At 47.1% G+C, this 20,243-nt stretch overlaps 1 protein-coding gene across 6 annotated transcripts in view; it reads left to right on the top strand.

Moving 5' to 3' along the window:
- Positions 1 to 2,239: 2,239 nt before the first annotated feature.
- The window catches only part of RFX3 (regulatory factor X3), a 1,045,627-nt gene continuing 1,027,623 nt past the window's right edge, over positions 2,240 to 20,243 (top strand). For 4 of the 6 annotated variants that reach the window (XM_069625736.1, XM_069625731.1, XM_069625734.1 and 1 more), the window contains exons 1-2: positions 2,240 to 3,038; positions 6,961 to 7,017. In XM_069625736.1, coding sequence (XP_069481837.1) covers positions 6,987 to 7,017 — 31 coding nt within the window. In that variant the 5' untranslated portion in view covers positions 2,240 to 3,038; positions 6,961 to 6,986. Of the gene's footprint in view, positions 3,039 to 6,931; positions 7,018 to 20,243 lie in introns of all 6 variants that reach the window. The other 2 variants (XM_069625732.1, XM_069625735.1) reach the window with 2 other exon arrangements.

The raw sequence follows: 20,243 nt of genomic DNA on the forward strand, positions 1-20,243 counted from the left end.
GGAGAGTTGAATCAAAAGACCCTGATATCACCCGATACTATGTCTCAAGACAAACAAGCATAGTAGTCAGATTCACCTAAAAACACAACGCTTGTCGTTGTCTAGAGATACTACAGAAATACATATACATGTATCTCCTCCTTCTCCCCCCCTCCTTTTTTAATACCCTGTGGATAGAGAAATAAAATAAAAAAAGGTTTTTCATCTATGAAGCAGTTTTAAAGAAATCCCAAGTACTTCACAAGAGGGCGAACCCAGAACAAAAAACTAAAACCTTGATAAAAATACCCCCAACAGAATAGACCAGCCTGAGTCTTCTAATGTGTGAACATATATATAAATACCAATACACATGGGTACACTGGACACGGCGGAATCGTACCCAGGTCCTCCTGCATGGGAAACCTGCAGCCTTACTATTGAGCAATCTGGCTTCTGGGCTGAAGCAGAAGCTTTCCCTTTATTTCAAAACAATTGAGGGCCACGTGCGGTGGGCTAAAACCACTACATACATATATGTAAAAATAACAATATAAATAAACATAATAATGCACAAGAGGTGTTCAAAACATAGAAAGCCCGTGCCCGCCGGGTCTGAAACAGAAGCTTCCATCAGACCGGCGCGCAATGGGACTTTAGAGGGCGGCAACGTCCATATGGATTACAGCGGGCTGAGCGCTGCAAATACTCAGCGTCAGAGCGTGTGTTAAACGACATGCGGGCTGCGCGTGCTGGGGTTGAAACAGAAGCTTCTGCCAGACCGGCGCGCGTACCTGCAGATCTGCCCAACCACGAGTGTGTGAAATAAAGAGAGCCGCGCGCGCCAGGTCTGAAGCAGAAGCTTCTGTCAGACCGGTGCGCGTCGGCATAGATACACTCAACCATGCATGTTAAATGAAGAAAGGGGTAGCGCGACCTATATTCTTTTTAAAAAGATATAATTAGTTATGTACAATGCGCTTAATACCCAGAGGTACTAACATTCTAACACACATCCCATTAATCAAAAAGGCAACGGCCGCATTCTACCTCCCGGATACAAAGCTACCAAAGCAGAAAAGCTTCCCCAAGAACATGAAAAGGTACCACAATGTACATATTGCAAAATACATTTACACCATTTAAGGCCAATATACTATCAAGGCCTACTTCTGACTAACATGTAAGGCCCAACTAAATTAGGAGTGACTTAGCTGTGGTGTCATCAGCAAAGAAACAGGAGTTGGGGTTGGAGTAAAGAACTTATATAGAGGAGGGTCCCTGCTCATTGGTCTCCTGCGGGGCATGACCTGTCCTCCTTCATGGATTGGGGGAGTTCCCCTACATTGGCATTGAACTCTGTTACTGAAACTTTTTTGTTTGTAAAGTTTTTTCTTTGCTGCTGTGGTTTCAGAAATAAAGATTGTAATGCATAATATGAGCCTTCTGTCTTGCCATAGAATCAACATTCATTATCATATGAACTTCAATGGAGCCCCACGCACAGAATTCCTTATTTTATAATGTCACTGACACGACCAGGGCCTTCCACCTTTTCAAGCAAAACGGCACTCGAGCTTTAGCCCCCTTCACCAGTAGCTGCACCCATGTTAGCAGTCTTATCACAAAGCAAAATATCTCTTTATTCAGAATATTAAATGCACGCTTTGCAGCACGACCATTACAGGGTGCATTTGCTGGAATCCTCAGGCCATCGCCTCTGTTGGGCTTTGCAGCAGCATTCTTATCACCTCATTGCCCCTTTACTTCGGTTTCGACTACTCGACTACACTGCTCATTAACAACATGGTAGTAATAGTAAATGGCAGCTTTTCGGTGGAAGATTCTCAGTGTTTTCTGTCACAACTGTTGAGATACCTTCACTTGCTATATATTTATATATGTATATATATATATATATATATATATATATATATATATATATGCATTGTTTTCACAAGACAGGCAGCCAGCAGGAAACTTAAATACTAAGGAGCATATTCCAAATGAAAACAACGCAAAATGTGCTTTTTTTTATTTCTGCTTTTTGCAGAAATGAGCAGATCACTTTATTTTCAAAGGAGACCATTGTGTTTCAGGGTGGTGTGGCGCACAAGCTGGAAGACCATTTCCTCTTTGCAATGTCTCTGCGCCACACAAAAAAGCTGGGGTTTTCCACTCCCTTCATTCCTTTATCTTGCAATTATAATCTATGCACCCTGCAGGTGTCTGAGACCCCCCCCCCCCCAACTGCAGGTATGGCGGAGGAGCCAAACATCACGAGTCCTCCTCACACATCTTCAGTCAGCCAAGAGTACGGTTCTAACTTCTTGCCAAAAGCGAAAAGCCCATCTTCAAATCGTATGCCTGTGGATTACCAGCCTTAAAGTTGATATGGTTTGTCCTAGGAAAGCCTTGGAGAAAAGGTTAACCGGAGCAGCCCGCGTATAACCCACACGTTCACTACGCAGCGAGCGGCCTGTTTCAATTGAATCTCCCCACTAAAATGCCTTATCGCGTACACTAATGTTGAACGAAAACACTCGCCGCCTCATATTGACAAGAGAGTGAAATACACACTATTCCGTTGATGTGTTCTGAGGCCATCCACATTCACGTGTGGCCACGGAACGCTGCCTGCGCCTTATTGTTACTCGAGCTCCTGCTGCGGCTTATTGCGGCGCGAGCCGCTCTACTCTCTGCTAGCGGGAGCGAGCAGCGGCGGCGCCGCGCCGACGTCACTTTACCGTCACCGATGGGACGGCGCCTGTTCTGCCTCTTCCTGCCAGTCGAGCGCGCGGGCCAGTGAGCTGCGGCCCGGGAGGCGGGTGGTGCCCGCCTTTTCCGGCGCTCAGGCTAGGCTGCCTCCCCTCCTTTTGTGAGTTATAGCAACTGTTGCCTTGTGAATCCTAGCGCCATAGTCACCGTAGTCCTGGCGACTGTTACCCATCAACAACTACTACTCTCCTCCTCACCCTCCACCGCCACCTCCTCCTCTGCATCTCTTCCACCATCACCCACAACAACAACAGCCACCAGCAACACCATCCACAGCCAAGGTGAATATATATGTGTGTGTCTGTGCTCCCCACCCCCTCTGCACCCGGGGTCAGCCTCCCCGATCGGGGTGCCCTGCACCCTGCCTGCCCCCCTCTCTGTGTAGTGTGTGTATGCGATGGAGAGGAGGATCCTCCGCTCCCTACAGGCTGCCTGCCATTAGAATAATAGAGCCCCAGCCCGCACCGCTATAAGGAGATGGTGAATTCTGCTTCTGTTCGCAGCCGTGGGTACGAGGGGGGAGGCCTGGCAAAACATCATGTGTATCTGTGCCCATTTTCTTCTCCTTTTACCTAAAGTAATGAATAATAAATACATAAGCAGAACAAAGTGGATGTGTATCCACGAAGAGTGGTCTGTGTGTGTAAGGGGGTCGGGGTGCACACAAGGGAGGGGGGGAGGAAGGGGGCAAAGTCGTTGGGCCTTGTTTTTCTAAATGTATGTTGTGCCATAAGTGCAGCCTGTTTCAACTTGCTTCTTTGTGCACTGTCCATGGTGTGTAATATTTGTTTTTATGGGGGCTGAGAAGGGCTGGCGGGGGTGTCGGAGGAGCTTTCCATTCAGTCAGTTTCTCTGTTGTTTTCAAAGTGTTTTCTTTGTGCAGTGTCCGTATCTTGTGTGCAAGTTACTCGCTTACCTGAATCTATAGCAACATATGCCTTTCTTTGCCGTCGTTTCCGATTGTACACGCACACACACTGCGGTGGGAAGCAGATTACCCGCATCCCAGAGTTTGACGTTGCGGTTGATGCTACTCCAGAATGGCAGCAGTTGGCACTACCTTTTTTGCACATGCACTTGAAGTGCTTTGTTTATAGTACTGTCGGCAAAATGGACCTGCCATTCATCCACGTGAGCCGCGAGGTGTGCGCTCCAGAGAGCCAGCAGTTTACTCTGCAGCGTGTGTCTGTGGCAAATAGGACTTGCTTCAGGGATCTTGTTTGGCTTTTCCTTCCAGCCACTTGCAATGTACGTCCGGGGATCCAGGGGCCCATACACGCTGCATATTGTTTTTCTGATTTCTGTGTGCCAGTTGTCTGAGATGTGTGGATTTCGTTTCAGCCCAGCATGTGCCTTTCGCTCATCTAGTTATTGTTGCCAAAGTAACCTCTTCATCAAAGCGCCATGTCTGAGTGCAGTCTTAAATGCAACGTAAGTGAATTATGGATACCTTGTGGCCCTGTGCGCCCGCCCTCGACATTTGCCACCTTTAGGCTCTCATAAATTATAATGCTGTGCTAGAAAGCATTTGCAGCGTTCAACAGTATGTTATTATGGAGAAGAGGAACAGTATTGGCTTGTCTGACTGGTGTGCCCGTTCCCAGCATGCGTTACCTTCAAATGTACTTAAAGTAAAGACTCCCCCTTCATCCCCCCCCCCCAAACAGTACCAACGACAGGGGTTTTAATGTGAGTCTCCCTGTTAGGTATTGTGTGGTGAATGGTTCAGCCCATGGTAGAACGTGCACGATTCAGACCTGCTAATCTTGCTTTGTGAATATAGGTAGTCGACAGGTGACAGTGACAGGTGTGTTTTTTTTATTTTTTTTTATTTTTAATGCTCTATAAGAAATACTTTTCAGGTCAACAGACAGTGTACCGCTGTAGATCCATCCACCCCAGGCCTGGTAGATTATGCCCACTTTCACATTCTTTCAATGAGAGAAAACACTGAATACTGTTCGGCCATATAATGCCCTAAGTGCCTGCTGTTACAGTCCAGGCACCTGCATCTCTTCTGTGCGAATGTAAATCCCACTGTGCGGCCAAAAAGCTCGTGTTACTACTGCTCTGGGGTTTAAACCGCGTTAGAGCGACTGGGCCCCCAGACGTCCAAAACAGAATACAAGTGCAATTGGTGCGACTGTTTCTTCTGCGGGCCTAGTGAGGTGACTTCCACATGTGAACAGATACAATGAAGGCAGTGCAGTATCCATGGGTCCCAACAGTGCCACGTGTGTGTGTGTGTGGTGGTTATGTTTATTGCTGCCACAGGCCCTGACAGAAATAGGCTGGCTGTTGCATGCGCCTGCAGAACCAAGGCAGTGAACATCTTCCAAAGGATGGTTGGTTGTTCTTTTGTGCGAGACAATGCTATTACTTGTATTTCGATTCCTCTGCATAGCAGCAAGGCAGGAGCGAAAGACTCATGATTTTCTGACTTTGGGTGCGCGTTAATAACGCGTGGCGGAGCTGAAGCCCTGCATCCTTATCGGAGCACATATAAGACACCTATATTGCTGACGTGTCTAGTCGTTGTGTGGTTTCTGGTACCTGGATATTAAGTGCCGCATGCATTGAGGTGACTGCTAAGATGAATAGTCACAACGCTGTGTTGTCTCGTGGCTCTCGTGTCATCCTGTCTGAGTGGCGATGGTTCCAGCAACAACGTCTCGCGAGTCGCGACACATTTCACTATAAAACTTGTCGGGAAGTAGCTCTCTGTTATTTTGCAGCACTTCTGTGCGCCGCTCGCTATACATACAGGTTCATCTAGAATCGGCTACTGCCGTGAGCTCGCACATCTGTTCAGTGCCCTCCGCCCGCCCCCTTCTTATGCTTCCTCATCAGAGATAAGGCTGTGACCTGAACCCCAAATGTGAAAATCTTGGCTGGCCACTGCGCCTCTTCTCCTTGTAAGGTCAATACTTTGGGTGTTGTTCAGTTAAGGAACACCTGCTACTTACATCACTACGAGACCAAAGTCGGTGGTAGAAAGTGCGTTTTATGAAGCAGATTATTACTATTGACCTATAGGTGCTGGTGTCCAGCCTGCTGATGCTTTTCTTGTGAAGAAAGTACATTTTGTATTTCTTGACATAGCAAGAGTGAAGTTTGCCTGCGGCGTTATGGCGTGGCCTGTTATTCCGGGCTTGGCTCTGCCTCGCTGTGATCACCGCCATCACACTGAAAGATAATCACGCCGACCATCCTGGGGACACGCGTGTGTAATGCGGCATGTGGGAGTGCGCGTTACGCACCGCATTACATGCAGGTTCCTGGAGCCATCGCCACGCTTTGCTCGTTAGTCCCAAGGTTGTGTCACCGAGGGGGTACATAGTTGCCTCCTACCACAGCAGCGTGTGGCGAGTCCGTTATTGTGTTATGTAAATGATTTCATGTAATGTGTGAAAATGCCGTTTTGGCTCTCTTCGGTGCTGCAATGGGTTAAATCTGTGGGCCCGCCTGTGCTTTGTGGTCTTTAGTGCACACGTTGTTCCGTACCTGTTTTGTTGGGCCTGCGCATTTGGCACGGTGGTCGAACCATTGAGGGGCGCACACTGGAGTAACTACATGTGTGCTATTGTCTACAGCATGTCAGCAGATTTAAGGAGGTATTAAAAGCGAATAAAGCCAAGGCGAATTCCTGTGTCTTTGCGAAACTCCACTTCCAGAGCTTGTTGAGAAGCTGGGAGCTGGCAAACACGCATTTCATTCTCCCTGTGTAGACGCAGTTACAGGTGCACGTCAAGCCCTCACCTCCTCACCCTTGACTCGGCTCTGCCTGGGGGCGTTGCACATCTAAATCCAGACGCCATGGTCCATGCCTCTGTTGCTTTTCATCATCCAGCTGTTGGGAGAGATGGTCAGACTCTGGTCAGAACAGCATCGTATAGTGCAATGGCCTCCGTTCAGCCCCGGCGTAACATGGAACACTCACTGTTCGTTGTGTGCAAGCGAATGATAACTATGGCTGGAAAGCTCCTGACATTCCATGCATACGGTGTCTGGTTGCTGTTTAATGTACGGCAGCACTACTGTTGGCAGCACAGACACATGTGCTAAATGTTTCTTCTGTTCACGTTTTGTGCGCTGCCATGTGCTATTGATTTGCAATCTCACCCTGTCATTCCATGCAGTAAAAGTCTCTCCTTTTGTTTTATTTATTATGAAGAGTGGCAACCCGTGTGTTTTTGTTTGCAGACGGCAGACCGGAAAGGTTTATCAACATGAGGAGCTGGCAGGTGGAATGTAAACGAGGTATACATAAATAGGCTTTTAAAGAATGTTGGCTGTTTTGTAAAGAAAAAAAATACATGAAATGATTTTTGGTTTGTTTTGATCGCTTGCATCTGTAGTAGTTGTGAAGGTGTAGCGTCGTTGTGCATTTGCAAGTAAAAAAGACATTTTGGTCCATATTTGCGGTGGCGTGATTGTTTTGCTGTTCCCAGTTTGTGGCACTCCACCCCATCCTCCGACCAATTACCGCTGGAGCTCATTGTGCCTATTAATTTGCGCTGAGGAGGGAAGTGCGAAACGTCACTTTATATATTATGTATGTTAGTGCAAAAACAGCACGCATGTTCCCTTGTAACTCTGTATTATTATGCACGTTTTCAATGTTATTGCTCTACCCCTGGACTCTGGCTGTCCCAAGCGGCACCCTTTTCATTCAGCAGTGTCCACAGGTGCACAGTGTTCTGCATTTCAGGAATGCCAGATCGAGTGGGGAGATGGCGATTTGACTAAATCCATTTTGTTCAGGGCAGATGGCTGCTGTAAACAGGTGTCACTTTCATTTCCAGGGCATTGTGTTGGGATTTCCAGAGCCTCACAAAAGGGCTGTACAAAGCAGGTGGCATCCCCTGCTTTTGTCATTCCCAGGAGCCACGGCCGGGGCTCATTATATTCCCTGGGAATAAGCACATTTTATTAAGTTGCTGGCTCCATCCGGTGTAGCCCGTTGATTCGCACAATATAATCCCAGAGGCTCTAATATCTTGTTGTGTGATCAGAGTCACTCTTATGTGGAACCAGGAGGAGATGGTAGCCGCTAATCACTAGTGGCCCAGGTGAAGGACCACTTGAAACTGAATGCGCCTCTCCGCGTAAGGCAAGTAGCGACCTCTGGTTTATTGTAGTCTTCTGCTGGAGGGCTTTCCCGCAAGCCGGGCAAAGATAAAGTGAGCATCATTTACTACACGGGTCGTTTTTAATCTGCAACCGATTGCACGCATGCTTTAAATGAATGACCCCAACCCCCCCTTCCCACCCGCTGTTAGCATGGGTGTCATTTTAGGGGGGCAGGGGTGTTTGTCCCCCCCCCAACCTTCATGGCACACCACTTTGTCCCCATTCATTTGGCTGGGGCACCTTTTCTTTAGATGTCATGTCCCCCCCCCCAACATTTTAGCCAGTGTCCAGGCCTGATAAACCCCAAAACATTCATCCAAGACAAGTGGAAACCACACCAGTTCCGTGTAGTGGTTGAAGATTTCTTGCTAGCCTGATGCAGTAATCACGAAAGAGTTAAGAGAGAAGTGCCACCCCTCCCCGTTTATAACTAAGGTTGGTCACGTGGTAAATGATTGGCCACCAAGTTTACATTATTGGCTGTTGTGCGCGGTCGCTCATTAGGAACATATGAGTGTTGACTAGTGCTTCTGGCGGTCAATCTCAAAAGCAGAAAGCATTGAAGATGGCAGGAATGAACGGCAGGCAAATGTCATCTGATGAATGGATATTCTTAATCAATTCAAGAAAACTAACTGATGAAGCCAGACCCCGAAACGGCATCATTTTTAGAAATGTATGCCCTTAGGTGATGGTGGATCCGATCGGTCCACTGGTATCAACATCAAATCTATTCCTCAGAAGACTGTGTCCTCGCCTCACCCTTATAGTACATGTATGTATCATGGGGGCCTTGTGGGAAAGAAAAGCAAGGTATTTGTGCCTGACATGTTTGTACAACATCTGTGCAAATGTTTACTAAAATGGCAGCAGATAGGAGAACAGGGGAGGGCACCCACTCAACGGAATTGAAGCTACTCTCTGAAATTCAATACACATTTCAGGGTGCAAGCCCTCTTAAAACGTCCTCCAAAGGAAAACCTGTGTGTACAACTCACAGTGAGCACTGTACTATACGCTCTAGCAACACTGCTATGCAATTGTTTGGTGTGCAAAATACTGTTTTCAACAATTCTTTTAACCACAATACAACTGCAATTTGTCAATGGTCTTAGCGGCGGGAATACGTCTTAATTGGAGTATGTAGGCAGATACCAATTGCCAATGCATTTCGGACCACAAAGGTCCTTCTTCAGGGTGAAACCTAGCCTGCAAAAGATGTGAGCGTGACAAAAACCACCAGTTAAAACAACAGGATACCTCAAATATCTCAGAATAATGTATGCATTCAGCGTTCTACAATGATCGATCATAATTCTAAAAGTGGGGGCTGTCCGGGCACTAGTGAGGATGATGCTCTTGTGCGCCCTCTCTGTATTCCAATGGCAGCAAGAGCTGTGATGGAGGAATTAGTGTATTTTTGAATTATGGTCTGTCATTGTTGAACGCTGAATGCTTACATTGTTCTGAGATCTTTGAGGTCTCGTGTTGTTTTTTTACTGGTACTTTTTGCCACACTCGCATCTTTTGCAGGCTAGATTCCGCCCTCAAGAAGGACTAATGTGGTTCCGAAACACATTGGCCATTGTTATCTGCCTACATACTCTAAACATTTACAACTTATTTCCACCACTAAGAACCCTGACAAATTGGAGTTGTATGTTGTGTAAAACAATTGTTGAAAATAGTACTTTGCATGTTGAAGGAAGGTATAGTGCAGTCCTCGGCGTGAGTTGTACGCCCGGGTTTTCCTCTTGGGCGCATAGGCGGATAAACACCAGAGCACTGGAGCGGGGTGACGTATTGGTGTAAAACAATCCGCTTATGCGACACGTGCAGTGCGTTTATGGGAAGACTTTTTGTTTTGTACATTTTTTAAAGATCCTGCCACATCCCTTGTGCATACATTATTTAGAATGCAGATAGATTGTGTTTTTTGTCATGTTTGTTGGGCCTGGTGTTTTTTTGTTCGTACTTTGCATTTGAAGCACAGAAGGCTAGACTGGGCACAGATGCGCACCTGAAATGTTCCAATATGACTACATTTATGATAATGATGTAATACATGTTTGCCGTACCTACCCATTGTTTATTTTTCCTACATACACATGATGACACTGTCAGCATTCTTTAACACTATATGTTCTTTTTACTTTTCCCACTGTGATGTTAAACATTTACTTCATGGGACATATATACTATGACACTTCATAGCACCCTACATTTTCTTTTGTGACTTCCAACCAACTCTGAGAGTGGGGGGTCAGGAGGGAGTTAAAGTATAAACGCCTTGCTTTCACACTGCATATGATTTAATCTGGCTATCTAAAACCTGCATACTTATAATTTTTTGAAAACTTTTGTTGGCCAAATACCAGGCCGCCTATCACTGGAGACGCATATTTCGAGTGCCGCAATAGACAAGCAAGCGGAATTGAAACTTCTGAGCTCAGTTGGGAATTCCCACGCCTCACATTGTTTTTTGCTCCGTCTTTTGCTCCGTCTTTTAACTGTTATCGGTTTTGTACATTCTTGTGGTTCTTTGTAGCTGTACCCTTAAGTTGACCAAAAAATGAACCCCTACCTGGGGCATGAAAAGGAACCCGTAGTGCTGTAGGTGGCGGCGGCTGAAGCAAAGGCATTTGCATACTCTAGCTTCTTGTTGGTCTGTGTGCCCGCCACGGTGCAATGGATTTCTGGAGCAATCTGGGAGGGGGCGTTTCTTGGTTGTGACAGTTGTAAGAAGCTTATATATTGGCATGGGCTTTATATGATTGGACATGCTACGTTTGCCACTTCTGCAGATATACCATACGTTTGGTGATGCGTCAGAGATTACTCTTGACTGGTTGTGCTAGTGAGTGGAGCATTCCTTTGGTGCTTAGCAACCACACTTAACGTTTTGGAGCCTGAGCTTCAGTTTACTCCTCTCCTTCCTTTTGTTGATGGATCTTTGACCCGTGAGTATGACTGACTATTTGACCTGGGGGACAGGACTCCTACATAGATTCGGCTGTCATTGATGTAGGACATCGAAGCGAGCACATGGCAATATCATGGACTATGCCATGAGGGGGAGCACATTAGCAGCGACAGGCAATTCTGTAGGCTTTGTAAGTGGTGCCATTTGATCCGCAGAGGGATGGGGAATTTTGATATGTAGTTGTAATTTGAGCAGCTATGCTTTGAACCACACCAGTGTTTGTCTTAAGGCAACGTTGGCTGTTTTGTAGGTGGCTGATTAGTCAGGAGGAGGACAAGACGAGAGTTTTTGTTTGTCATGTTGGAAGGATGTTGCCCTGGAGATAGACGAGCAGTTTCCCTCCCATATCTTGGCCAGGAGCCATGGGTCCAGTGTAGGTTGTTACACCATCAGATGTTGCCTTTTCTTGAACTGTGCCCATATGCGGAATGATACATGGCCAGTGATCTCCCTTTGGACAAACCATGAAGATGCAGAAGCCCCCCTGCTTGCAGCTGTTAAGCAACTAAGCCTAGGTCCTGTTGATCTCCATAGACCTAAGTCCTTTCACTTTCCCTAATTGGGTTGGCCAGTTTGATTCCCATGGAAGGGTGGTGACTTTTCAGAGAACTTCCAGTGGGTAATTATCCCCATTGCAGTGCGACCAATGAAATTAAGGAGGGCAGACATCCTCCAGTCTGCTCTTTAATTAAAGTCTGTGATTTGGGCTTGGCAGTCAAAGGAACTGAATGAACCCTTCAGCCGAAAACAGTGCCATCCTCTAAAGAGCTGCCTACGATAATTCTCTCTAGCTTTTAGAAAATATCTACAGTCAGCCTCTTGTTCTTCCTATTTCAAATCTCCTTTCATGGCCACGTGTCCCTTGTAGAGGTGGGCCAGGGAATGTTTCTTTTGGAGATATGGTGCGCGAGCACCATCGTTAAATGGATTGGCAACTTCTGAGATGTACTGAATTATCTCTTACTTTCTTTGCTTGTAAATGTGTTAATTAATCTTTAAAACATGACGTTCCTACTATCCCTGCAGTATACGCCTTTTCTGTTTTAGGGAATACCATGCATCCATAATGCATACAGCTGAGGAATGGGGGAGATGGGATTATTAAGTTAGCACCAGGGATGGCGTGGAAGGGTAGAACAGCCCACGTGTTACACGCCACATCCAGACGCTTTCTCCTGCCATTTGTGATCTTCTCCAGTTTGGCCAAAAATGTATTGTCAGTTTGGATCTATGCTAGATAGAGATTCCATAAAATGATCTTCTGCCCTGCCACTAAAGCTAGTGGACCCTGGGATTGTTAACTGTTGTATTTAGACTCAGAAGCTCCTTAGACATTGCATTTCAGTCCCATATTCCCCTTGACGATGCGCAAAACATGGTTCCTATTTCTTTTTCCATAAAGTATTGTTGTTTGCTACCGAACTTCACCCCCTTGAAGTCACGTACCTGAGGGCACATTAATAATGCCCATGCTACAGAATCCCTCTGCCAGTATATGCTGCCTCTACAAGCAATGTCCTCTTCCTTACCTCAGAGGCACCCCCTACTTAAGAAAGATAACAACGTGGCTAATGGGCCTTCCCCCAAGGCATTGTTGGAAGCACTGCTATGGATGGGGGGTGGGGCGGAGAGGCAGGAAAGGGGGTGGCTGGTGCTGCATTTCACAAGGTTGATGCCCCTCCCGCTCCACAGCCTGCCCACCATGCCCCTTTTCACACTGCAGACCATAGAGCAGTTTTAGTCGTTCCACACAGATCGCTCCGAGGTATTCCAGTTAGGAGCTTCTGTTCTGCTGGACCTCTGTTTTCAGGCAGTGTGATCCAGAATCCCTCCTCCCCTACTTTAGTTAATTTACATCGTACCCTTCATGTTTTATGGTGAAGACCCCCAAATGAATATTACAATAACTGCATCGAGAGACCATTTTTCGATTCTTGACTTTGCATCTCCGCTAGCCAGTGGTGGATGTCAAATGGCATCCTTCAACTTGATACGTCTGAAGTGGACTTTTTGCCTGGAATAAAGATCTGCCCTTTGTGGTGTCTCTTTTCCCTTACTTTTTTCGTGAACCCTCTGCACCCCCACTTCCTAAGTAAAACACAAAAACGATATTTTTACTTGTGTGAGGAAATGAGGTTTGCACCCCCTATTAACACTGTGATCCTTAAGTTCAACTTAGGGAAGCAAATCAAAGTGTCCCCCTTCCATCTTTCAAACGCAGGGCATTTTTTGCCGGGCAGCTGTTAACCCCTCTCTTGAGTACACCACTGCTATGTATGCAGGCCTAATTGACTGTTTGGTTATCTATTTATTTATTAACTTGTATATAGTTCTAACAAGAACGTTTACAATATCAACACAACTCGCATATGCATGCAAACTTACAATCCAATCCTATCAGCATATTTACAATATGTTTGGTTATCTCATTTGTGATCTCTGCAAAAGTGACCATATCTCAGCCACTCCCTTCATTGGCTACATGTAAAAGCTGATTAGCCTGAAGACTGACTGTCTTGCGCTGAAATGCCAGCGGGGCCTGGCCCCAGTGCCTGCTTCCAAAATCTTGCAATGACCCCCTTTCCTGGCGGAACAGCCTCCTTTCACTGCTGGTTCGTCCCAAAGGTAGACTTTCCTGCAGTGGAGAAAGGCGGCTAGCCTCTAACACTGCTCTAGCCTGGAACGCTCTCGTCCAGGAGCTGCCAGGTCTTGAGACCACTATAAGAATGTTCTTTTCTGAGCACACCCATCTTCAGCACCAAGAGATCGCTGGGCTACTAGTGTGCGCTTTAGTGTGTGCATGCAAGTATAGATTGTGAGTTGGCACACATTCCAACCCTTCAAGAATTCCTATGGGAGTTTCAATTAACTTTTGGGACCCTCGCAACAAAACCCTGGAAGTTGCATTTTCTTTTTGGGAATTTGTTTTGCAGATTCGTCGATTTGGCATGAAAGTTATGAAGCACCCAAAAAGTGTTCTTTCAATGGGGAGTCCAACTTATCCATAGCTACAGAGTCGCTGCCACCGATGCCAGTGTTTACATCATGGGCAACACCCAAGGATAACTGCTGACTACAACAAACACATGGGCAGATGCAAGTAAACATTAAGCCTGATCAATGGCAATGATGCTCAGAAAGTTGCTACTTTGGCGCTGTCACCAAGTATATGTGCCCCGTATTAGTTAGTGTATCTTTGACAGATCAGTTGGCCTTTACAACTGTGCACCATCCGGGCACATTGGTCATCTGCCGCTAGTCCTGGTGAGTGATAGTGGGCTCTGGGTGACTACCTTACGGTGTGCTGCATAGCTTTTCTGCCTGCCTAGGCCCCGCATGGGACTGTTTACGTTTCCATATGTCTCAGCATCCGCTCATTTGGAGAGTGTCACCAACCCTGGACTCTGTTTCATCATTCCAACTAGTTCAGTGCCTTCCACACACTTCAGTGCCCCCTGCCTCCTCCCTCCAAAAACATGCCACCCTCTTTGGAAACGCAACAAGTTGAACAAACCAATGGCGCTCATAGCAAAAATCAGTACTGACGTGCAACCGACCAGTAGATAATATGTGGATTTCAGAACTTTACAAGTTGAATAACTTGTATTTCTTCTGAACATGCCCCAGCAAACTTTATTAACCTTGTTACACTGCTCCGTTAATCCCTCCTCTGATTTCACTATGTCTTTGTGTGCCCTTACCAGGTAAGGGCCTCCACTAGTTGTAAACGCCCCCGTCGCATTGTTTGAATACCACTCCTATTGCACTGAGCAGTTGAGTGTACGAATCAGCGCTAACCATCTTACGAGTTTTTATTTTTGGGTACAGATGGGGGCCCTCCTCCAAGAAAATATGCATTTTAAGAATGTGTCGGGATTAACGTAGGTGTTGCAAACATTGCCAGTAGGAAGAGTACGCAAACTTTTAAAAATATTTCTATTTTGGTGGGGATAGTAATGAATGGTTTGCGGTGCTGCTGATTCTAGGCCCTAGACACTATGCACCCCACCAGTAATCCGACCACAGAAGCATGCACACATCCCACCCTCTAACTACTAACCCGTTCACACTAGCAGGCCTCAGCTCACAGCACATGCCAGTGCCCTCTGACCTTTGCTGGCAAGAATATTTCATGGCTCCATGAAGCCCCCCAAGCACAGACTTCCACAGAGAATAGTAGCTTTTCTGACAACTGTGAAGTGTTGTGGAGAGTAAACCGAAAGCAGTGCGTTACAAAGAAAGCCGTGAATTGATAGAAACGTGTAGTATTCGGTGTCTGCCAATTACGTGGCATTTTAGGCAGCTGTGCCAGGATCAATATGATCTTGTGTGCCGTTTTCCGGACTTCTGCTAGCCCGCTGTTCTCCTTTCAGAGCGTGCTGTAGTAGAACCGTGTGCGGAACTTAATAATTAACTGTTCTGAGTCAAGTGTACCTGTGCCCGTATTATGCTATGCAAACACCTCCTCCTCCTCCTCCGTGCCGTGCGCTCCTGCGGAGAGCGCTCATCAAAGTCCACGTGTGATTCCTGGGGCTCCGAAGAGAAAGGATGTTTGGGCCTAATCTCGCGGCACAATCATATCGCTTCCTGCGAACAGGTTTCCCTGCTCGGCGCCTTCCAATGCTATAATAAGGCCGCTCTAATCAATCCCGCACCCCCCACCCCCATCCTCCCAACCCTCCGGGCTCGATGGCGTGAACGCTGTGCGGTACAAACGGGGCCTTAAGTGCGATGGGAAATCGAGGGGGGCTCTAAAACGTCACAGCATTTGTATTGGGGGCGTGGCCTTAATAGTGCTGGTGGGGCCTAGCAAATACCCTTGAATTAAAAATAAATCCCTCAAAATACATGACTCAAAATTGCCTATTTGTATCAATGTACATATTTTACAGTTTGATTTAGAAAACACATTTTCCTGATATTTGATGCTTGACAAATAACACAAATTACCCACCACTCAGCACCCCAAGAACAACAACAAAAAAACGTATTTTTTAATCTTTTGCCCTGCTGGGGATTCAAACCCGAGCTTTGCCGTGTCACATTTGCACTCTGCTATTCGGAAAGTGCTGTTGTTTGTTTCAATGAATAGACATCTTGCTACATGAAGGCCGATTTACAGGCTTTGTGTCAAGCATTTATTGAATGAAACAAAAGAAATCCAGCGCCCACGAAATGGCTCAGCGCTGTGCTATTTGCTAGGTGCTGGATTGCTTTTGTTTTCTTCAATAGACTGCTTGCAACATAAAGCCCATAACAGCCTTTTAAGCAGTCTGTTGAATGAAACAACCAATGTCCAGCATCTACCAAATAGTACAGTGGACGTGACACTTGATTCTCCCAGGCAGTGCTTGAGTTCAGATCCCGACAGTGGAGCGGGAAATAAAAAAAAATAAAAAAATTGCATTGGGCTGCAAACAGAAGTTTTGGGAGACTGCTGAGCTGATTTTACCTTCTAGGCGCTGTAGTAGCTGTTATCACCCAGTTTAGCAGTACACCGCTACCTCAAAAGAATGAAGGACCAAATCCCTGCATCAATTCTAACTTCCCAAGTGCAGGCTTCTGCCATATCATAGTGGGTGAAAAATTGTGAGTATGTGGGCATATGATAGCCGTCCTTGGCAAAAGCTCATTTAGTACCTACACACAAAGCAACATTTTGTCAATTAAAAAAAAAACAGGTCCTGTTTTGCTGCTTCTAAACTAAGAGGGTGATGGCACACCGTAAGATATTTTTTATTACACCTGTAGCAGATTTATAGCTGCATTTAAGCCATTCAGTTTCTGAAAACAGCATTAAAGTAACGCTGGCAGGCACCTTTTATTGCCAGATAAGGCTAGCTCAAAGAGATCCCAGGAGGATGTATTACCAATGGCGAACGCAAGCAACATTTTAAATATGACAAACAAAACGTTTTGCTTTAAATGAATTTATAAAGAATTCATATGACACACCTATGAAAACGAACATTAAAAAACGGAAATCAAGCAAATTCTGTATTGAAAGTACGTTCGGCAGGTCCTTTCATGGAGCAGGACATAAGTACAGTTGGACTGATAGCTTTTCAGCTTGATGACAGCACTTGGAGTCCAATAAAGGCTGAACATGTCATGTACAAGAGTCTAATCACGCAGGCGTAGGATTCCCTTTGCATTCTGGTATGTATAGTTTATTTTGAATGCAGTAGCGTAAATGGACGTGACAGAATGCAAATGAACAACCTAACTTGGAGCAGTTAGGAGCTGTGCTCTGCCAATATAGTCCAACTCATTTGGACAGTTTAAACGTGCAGGGTCAATAAGCGCAGACCCACTAGCTACTCTGCCCATACTAACAGGGAGTTTCGGTGCTGGCTCCTGATTCTGTCCGCACTCTGAGGGATAAAAGCAGGATGTACGGCGCAACCGCACCTAGTCCTCTGCGGTTCGACCCTGGCGATAGGCTCCTTGGGGGCAGCGCCCTTCTCGGCCTCCTTTATATTCTTCCTTCTTGCCCTGGATCATGTCCTGGCCGGACGCGGCTAGAGGTGCCTCGGCTTGCCCAGGTAGCCTCAGCTCCAGGTAGCTGCAGGGCTCGGGGAGTGGCCGGGCTAGCAATGGGAAAGAGAGAACTCGACACTGGACTCACCTGGTGGCAGGTGGAGGCGCTGGGCCGACACAGAGTATTGCTTTCACTGCACCTCCTCGTAAAGTTACTCAGCCAGACATTGGAAGGCGATGTGTAATGCAAACTCCAGTGTGCCAATCGGGGCTTCTACAATAGCTGCCAAGAAAACCTGTGTCGAAACGTGAAGCCCGTGCTGGCATTTTAGCTAACTGCCTTGTGCCTTCTGGAACTTAGTTTTCATTAGCAAGTAAACTGTTTTTATTTTGCATTCCATTCAAACATGTTAATTTGGGGGGGCGCTGTTGCGCACGAGAAGGAATGGCGGCTCTCGTCTGAGCTCTTGCGACGACCATGGCCATAATGCCGAGATAACAGCACTGCAGGCCTGGTTCGCTCTGAAAATCGCTTCAAACGTGCAGCAATACGCCTATACCAGGAACACGAAGTTTGGGAATAAATGCCAAAGGGATGCCTGAGCCAAGGCGTGCATACGATCCTACGCGTGATGACTGAGGCGAACTGAAGACGCGCCGCTGAGGGAGAGGAGGAGTTCGGCGCCAAACAACGTGAGTGGCGGAGGACACATATGTGGCCCAGCAATGCTGGATGAGAGTCGCGGGCGCTCCGGGGGCCATCGAGCGCCTGCAGACCTCCCCAGATAAGCAGCTGAAGAACTTGTGGGTAGTGGGCCACGGGTACAGAGGGAGCCGGTACCCGAAAGGTAGGAGAGTGTCCACACTCTTCTCCCCCCCCCCCCGGTGCTGCGGCCTCCCTCCCGCGGTCACCCAGCCCCCCACCACGAACATTGAGAGAGGCTTGGAGGGAGCCCCCATCAGCAGCTGTAAGCACTAGTGAACCGGGGAGGCGGCGCAGGGAGATTGCCCCCCCCCTCCCTCCGATGGTCATCTAGGAGGCCCGCTACTGCAACGCGCAGGACTGTGGGGCGGCCTGCTCTCACCCTGTCCAGTCCCTCATCTGCATAAAGTTGGGGCCCTCGCCCCCAACCACCACCGAGTGGCGGATTTCCCCCCAGGGAAATACGTCGCAACAGAGCAGCCCAGCACCATAACAACACGGGCTGGCCCAGCAGGGCAGAGTCACGCGGGCACTGTCTATAAATACACCTCCCTCCCCCCCAAAAAAAAGCTGCCCTCAGAAGCATTAGGACCAGTGTACTTCAGGCACTACCAAGACCAAGTGACACTAGACAAGTGAGGAGACATCAAGCCCCCACCCACAGCAGGGAAGGGAGACCCACATATAGGCAGTGGAGTGCCCTACAGACCATAATCAGCAATCGTGCTGCATGTGGAGCACGGGGTCAGTGGCTCAGTAGGCTTCAAGGAATCAGAACACACAGAGGCATTCCCCACTGCCCACAGTCGCAGACCACAACGCAACTAGTCAGGCAGAAGAGCTGGCTCTAAGGGGAAAAGAAGTGGAAGAGGCATAACTCCAGGATATAACGGACATCTGCACATATCAAGACAACTAGCCTAAGAACACCCCTTGCAAACAGTGAATCAATCCCAAGACCTCAAAGTAACCGCAGAAGATCTATATAGAAGCACATGGCTGTCAAAAAGAAGGGGCAATTGACAATGGAACCAAAACACAGATGGAACAAACTTCAGTGGGCGCGTAAAATGAGCCCAGATAATGAGTTAAAAAAACATCCATAAGTCCAGCATAAACCACCACTCAACGGCCACCAGGCATAGGGAGCACGCAGAGGAAGATTGTGGGGCTACCACCAGGTACACCACCTCTGTAAAAACAATGCCCAAGAGCTTTGGCCCTAAGAAAGGAAGAGGAACTATTGAAAAATTCACGATAGCAATAAGCAAAGAAACGGAACCCGAGATGTATGAAGAGGTACCCCCACAAGAGCAATCGGCTGCCCCAGTATCAATGATGGGACCACAAGCGGTTTTCTTGGCTATGCAACAGGGCTTTTCTGCACTCAACGAAAAGCTGAATGGGATAACAGCTAATGTTACCTCCATTAAGGCACAGCTAGACAAAACTGCAAAACGCGTGATGGAGGCAGAGACGAGAATATCGGGTACAGATGACGCACTAGAGGCCTTGAAGACCACAGGGTGCACAATGGCGATTGAACTGGGGACGGTGAAATCCAAATGTGAAGACTTAGAGGCTAGATCCTGGCAAAATGACATTCGCATAATCGGAGTTCCAGAGGAAGCATTGTAGGGGGCAATGGAAAAGGCAGTTGAAGATCTTCTGCGAAGTCTCCTGGGAGATCCCGGATGGTCGGCGATGTTTATTGTGGAGTGGGCACACAGGTCACTCGCCCAAAAACCAAAACCTGGAGCATACCCCAGACCTATTATAGCACGCATGATAAACTACAGGGACAGAGACCTGATACTGAAAAATGCGAGAGAAAAACAGGAATTGAGATGGGAAGCTAACACAATACGCATTTTTCCGGATTTCACACTGGCGGTACAACAAGAAAGGAAACTCTTCACTGGGGTCAAGAAACTACTGCATGAACGTCAGGTGCAATACGCCATGCTCTACCCGGCAAGATTAAAGATACAACATTAAAACAAAGCTTATTTTTTCACGATCCCTGAAGAGGCGGCAAACTTCGTTGAAACACATATCCCCACTCCGGCTAGGCAGCCCAGAACTGAAAAAGACTCATGAAATCCCAAAGTAACACAATGCTATCACGGAAATGATAAATAATAGACTTTCGTAAGCGAAGGCCGCCTCCGGGCGGCCCACATGTGG

This window comes from Ambystoma mexicanum, chromosome 6p (genome assembly GCF_040938575.1).
Source record: "Ambystoma mexicanum isolate Mex_15411 chromosome 6p, UKY_AmexF1_1, whole genome shotgun sequence".
NCBI classification, from domain to species: Eukaryota; Metazoa; Chordata; class Amphibia; order Caudata; family Ambystomatidae; genus Ambystoma; species Ambystoma mexicanum.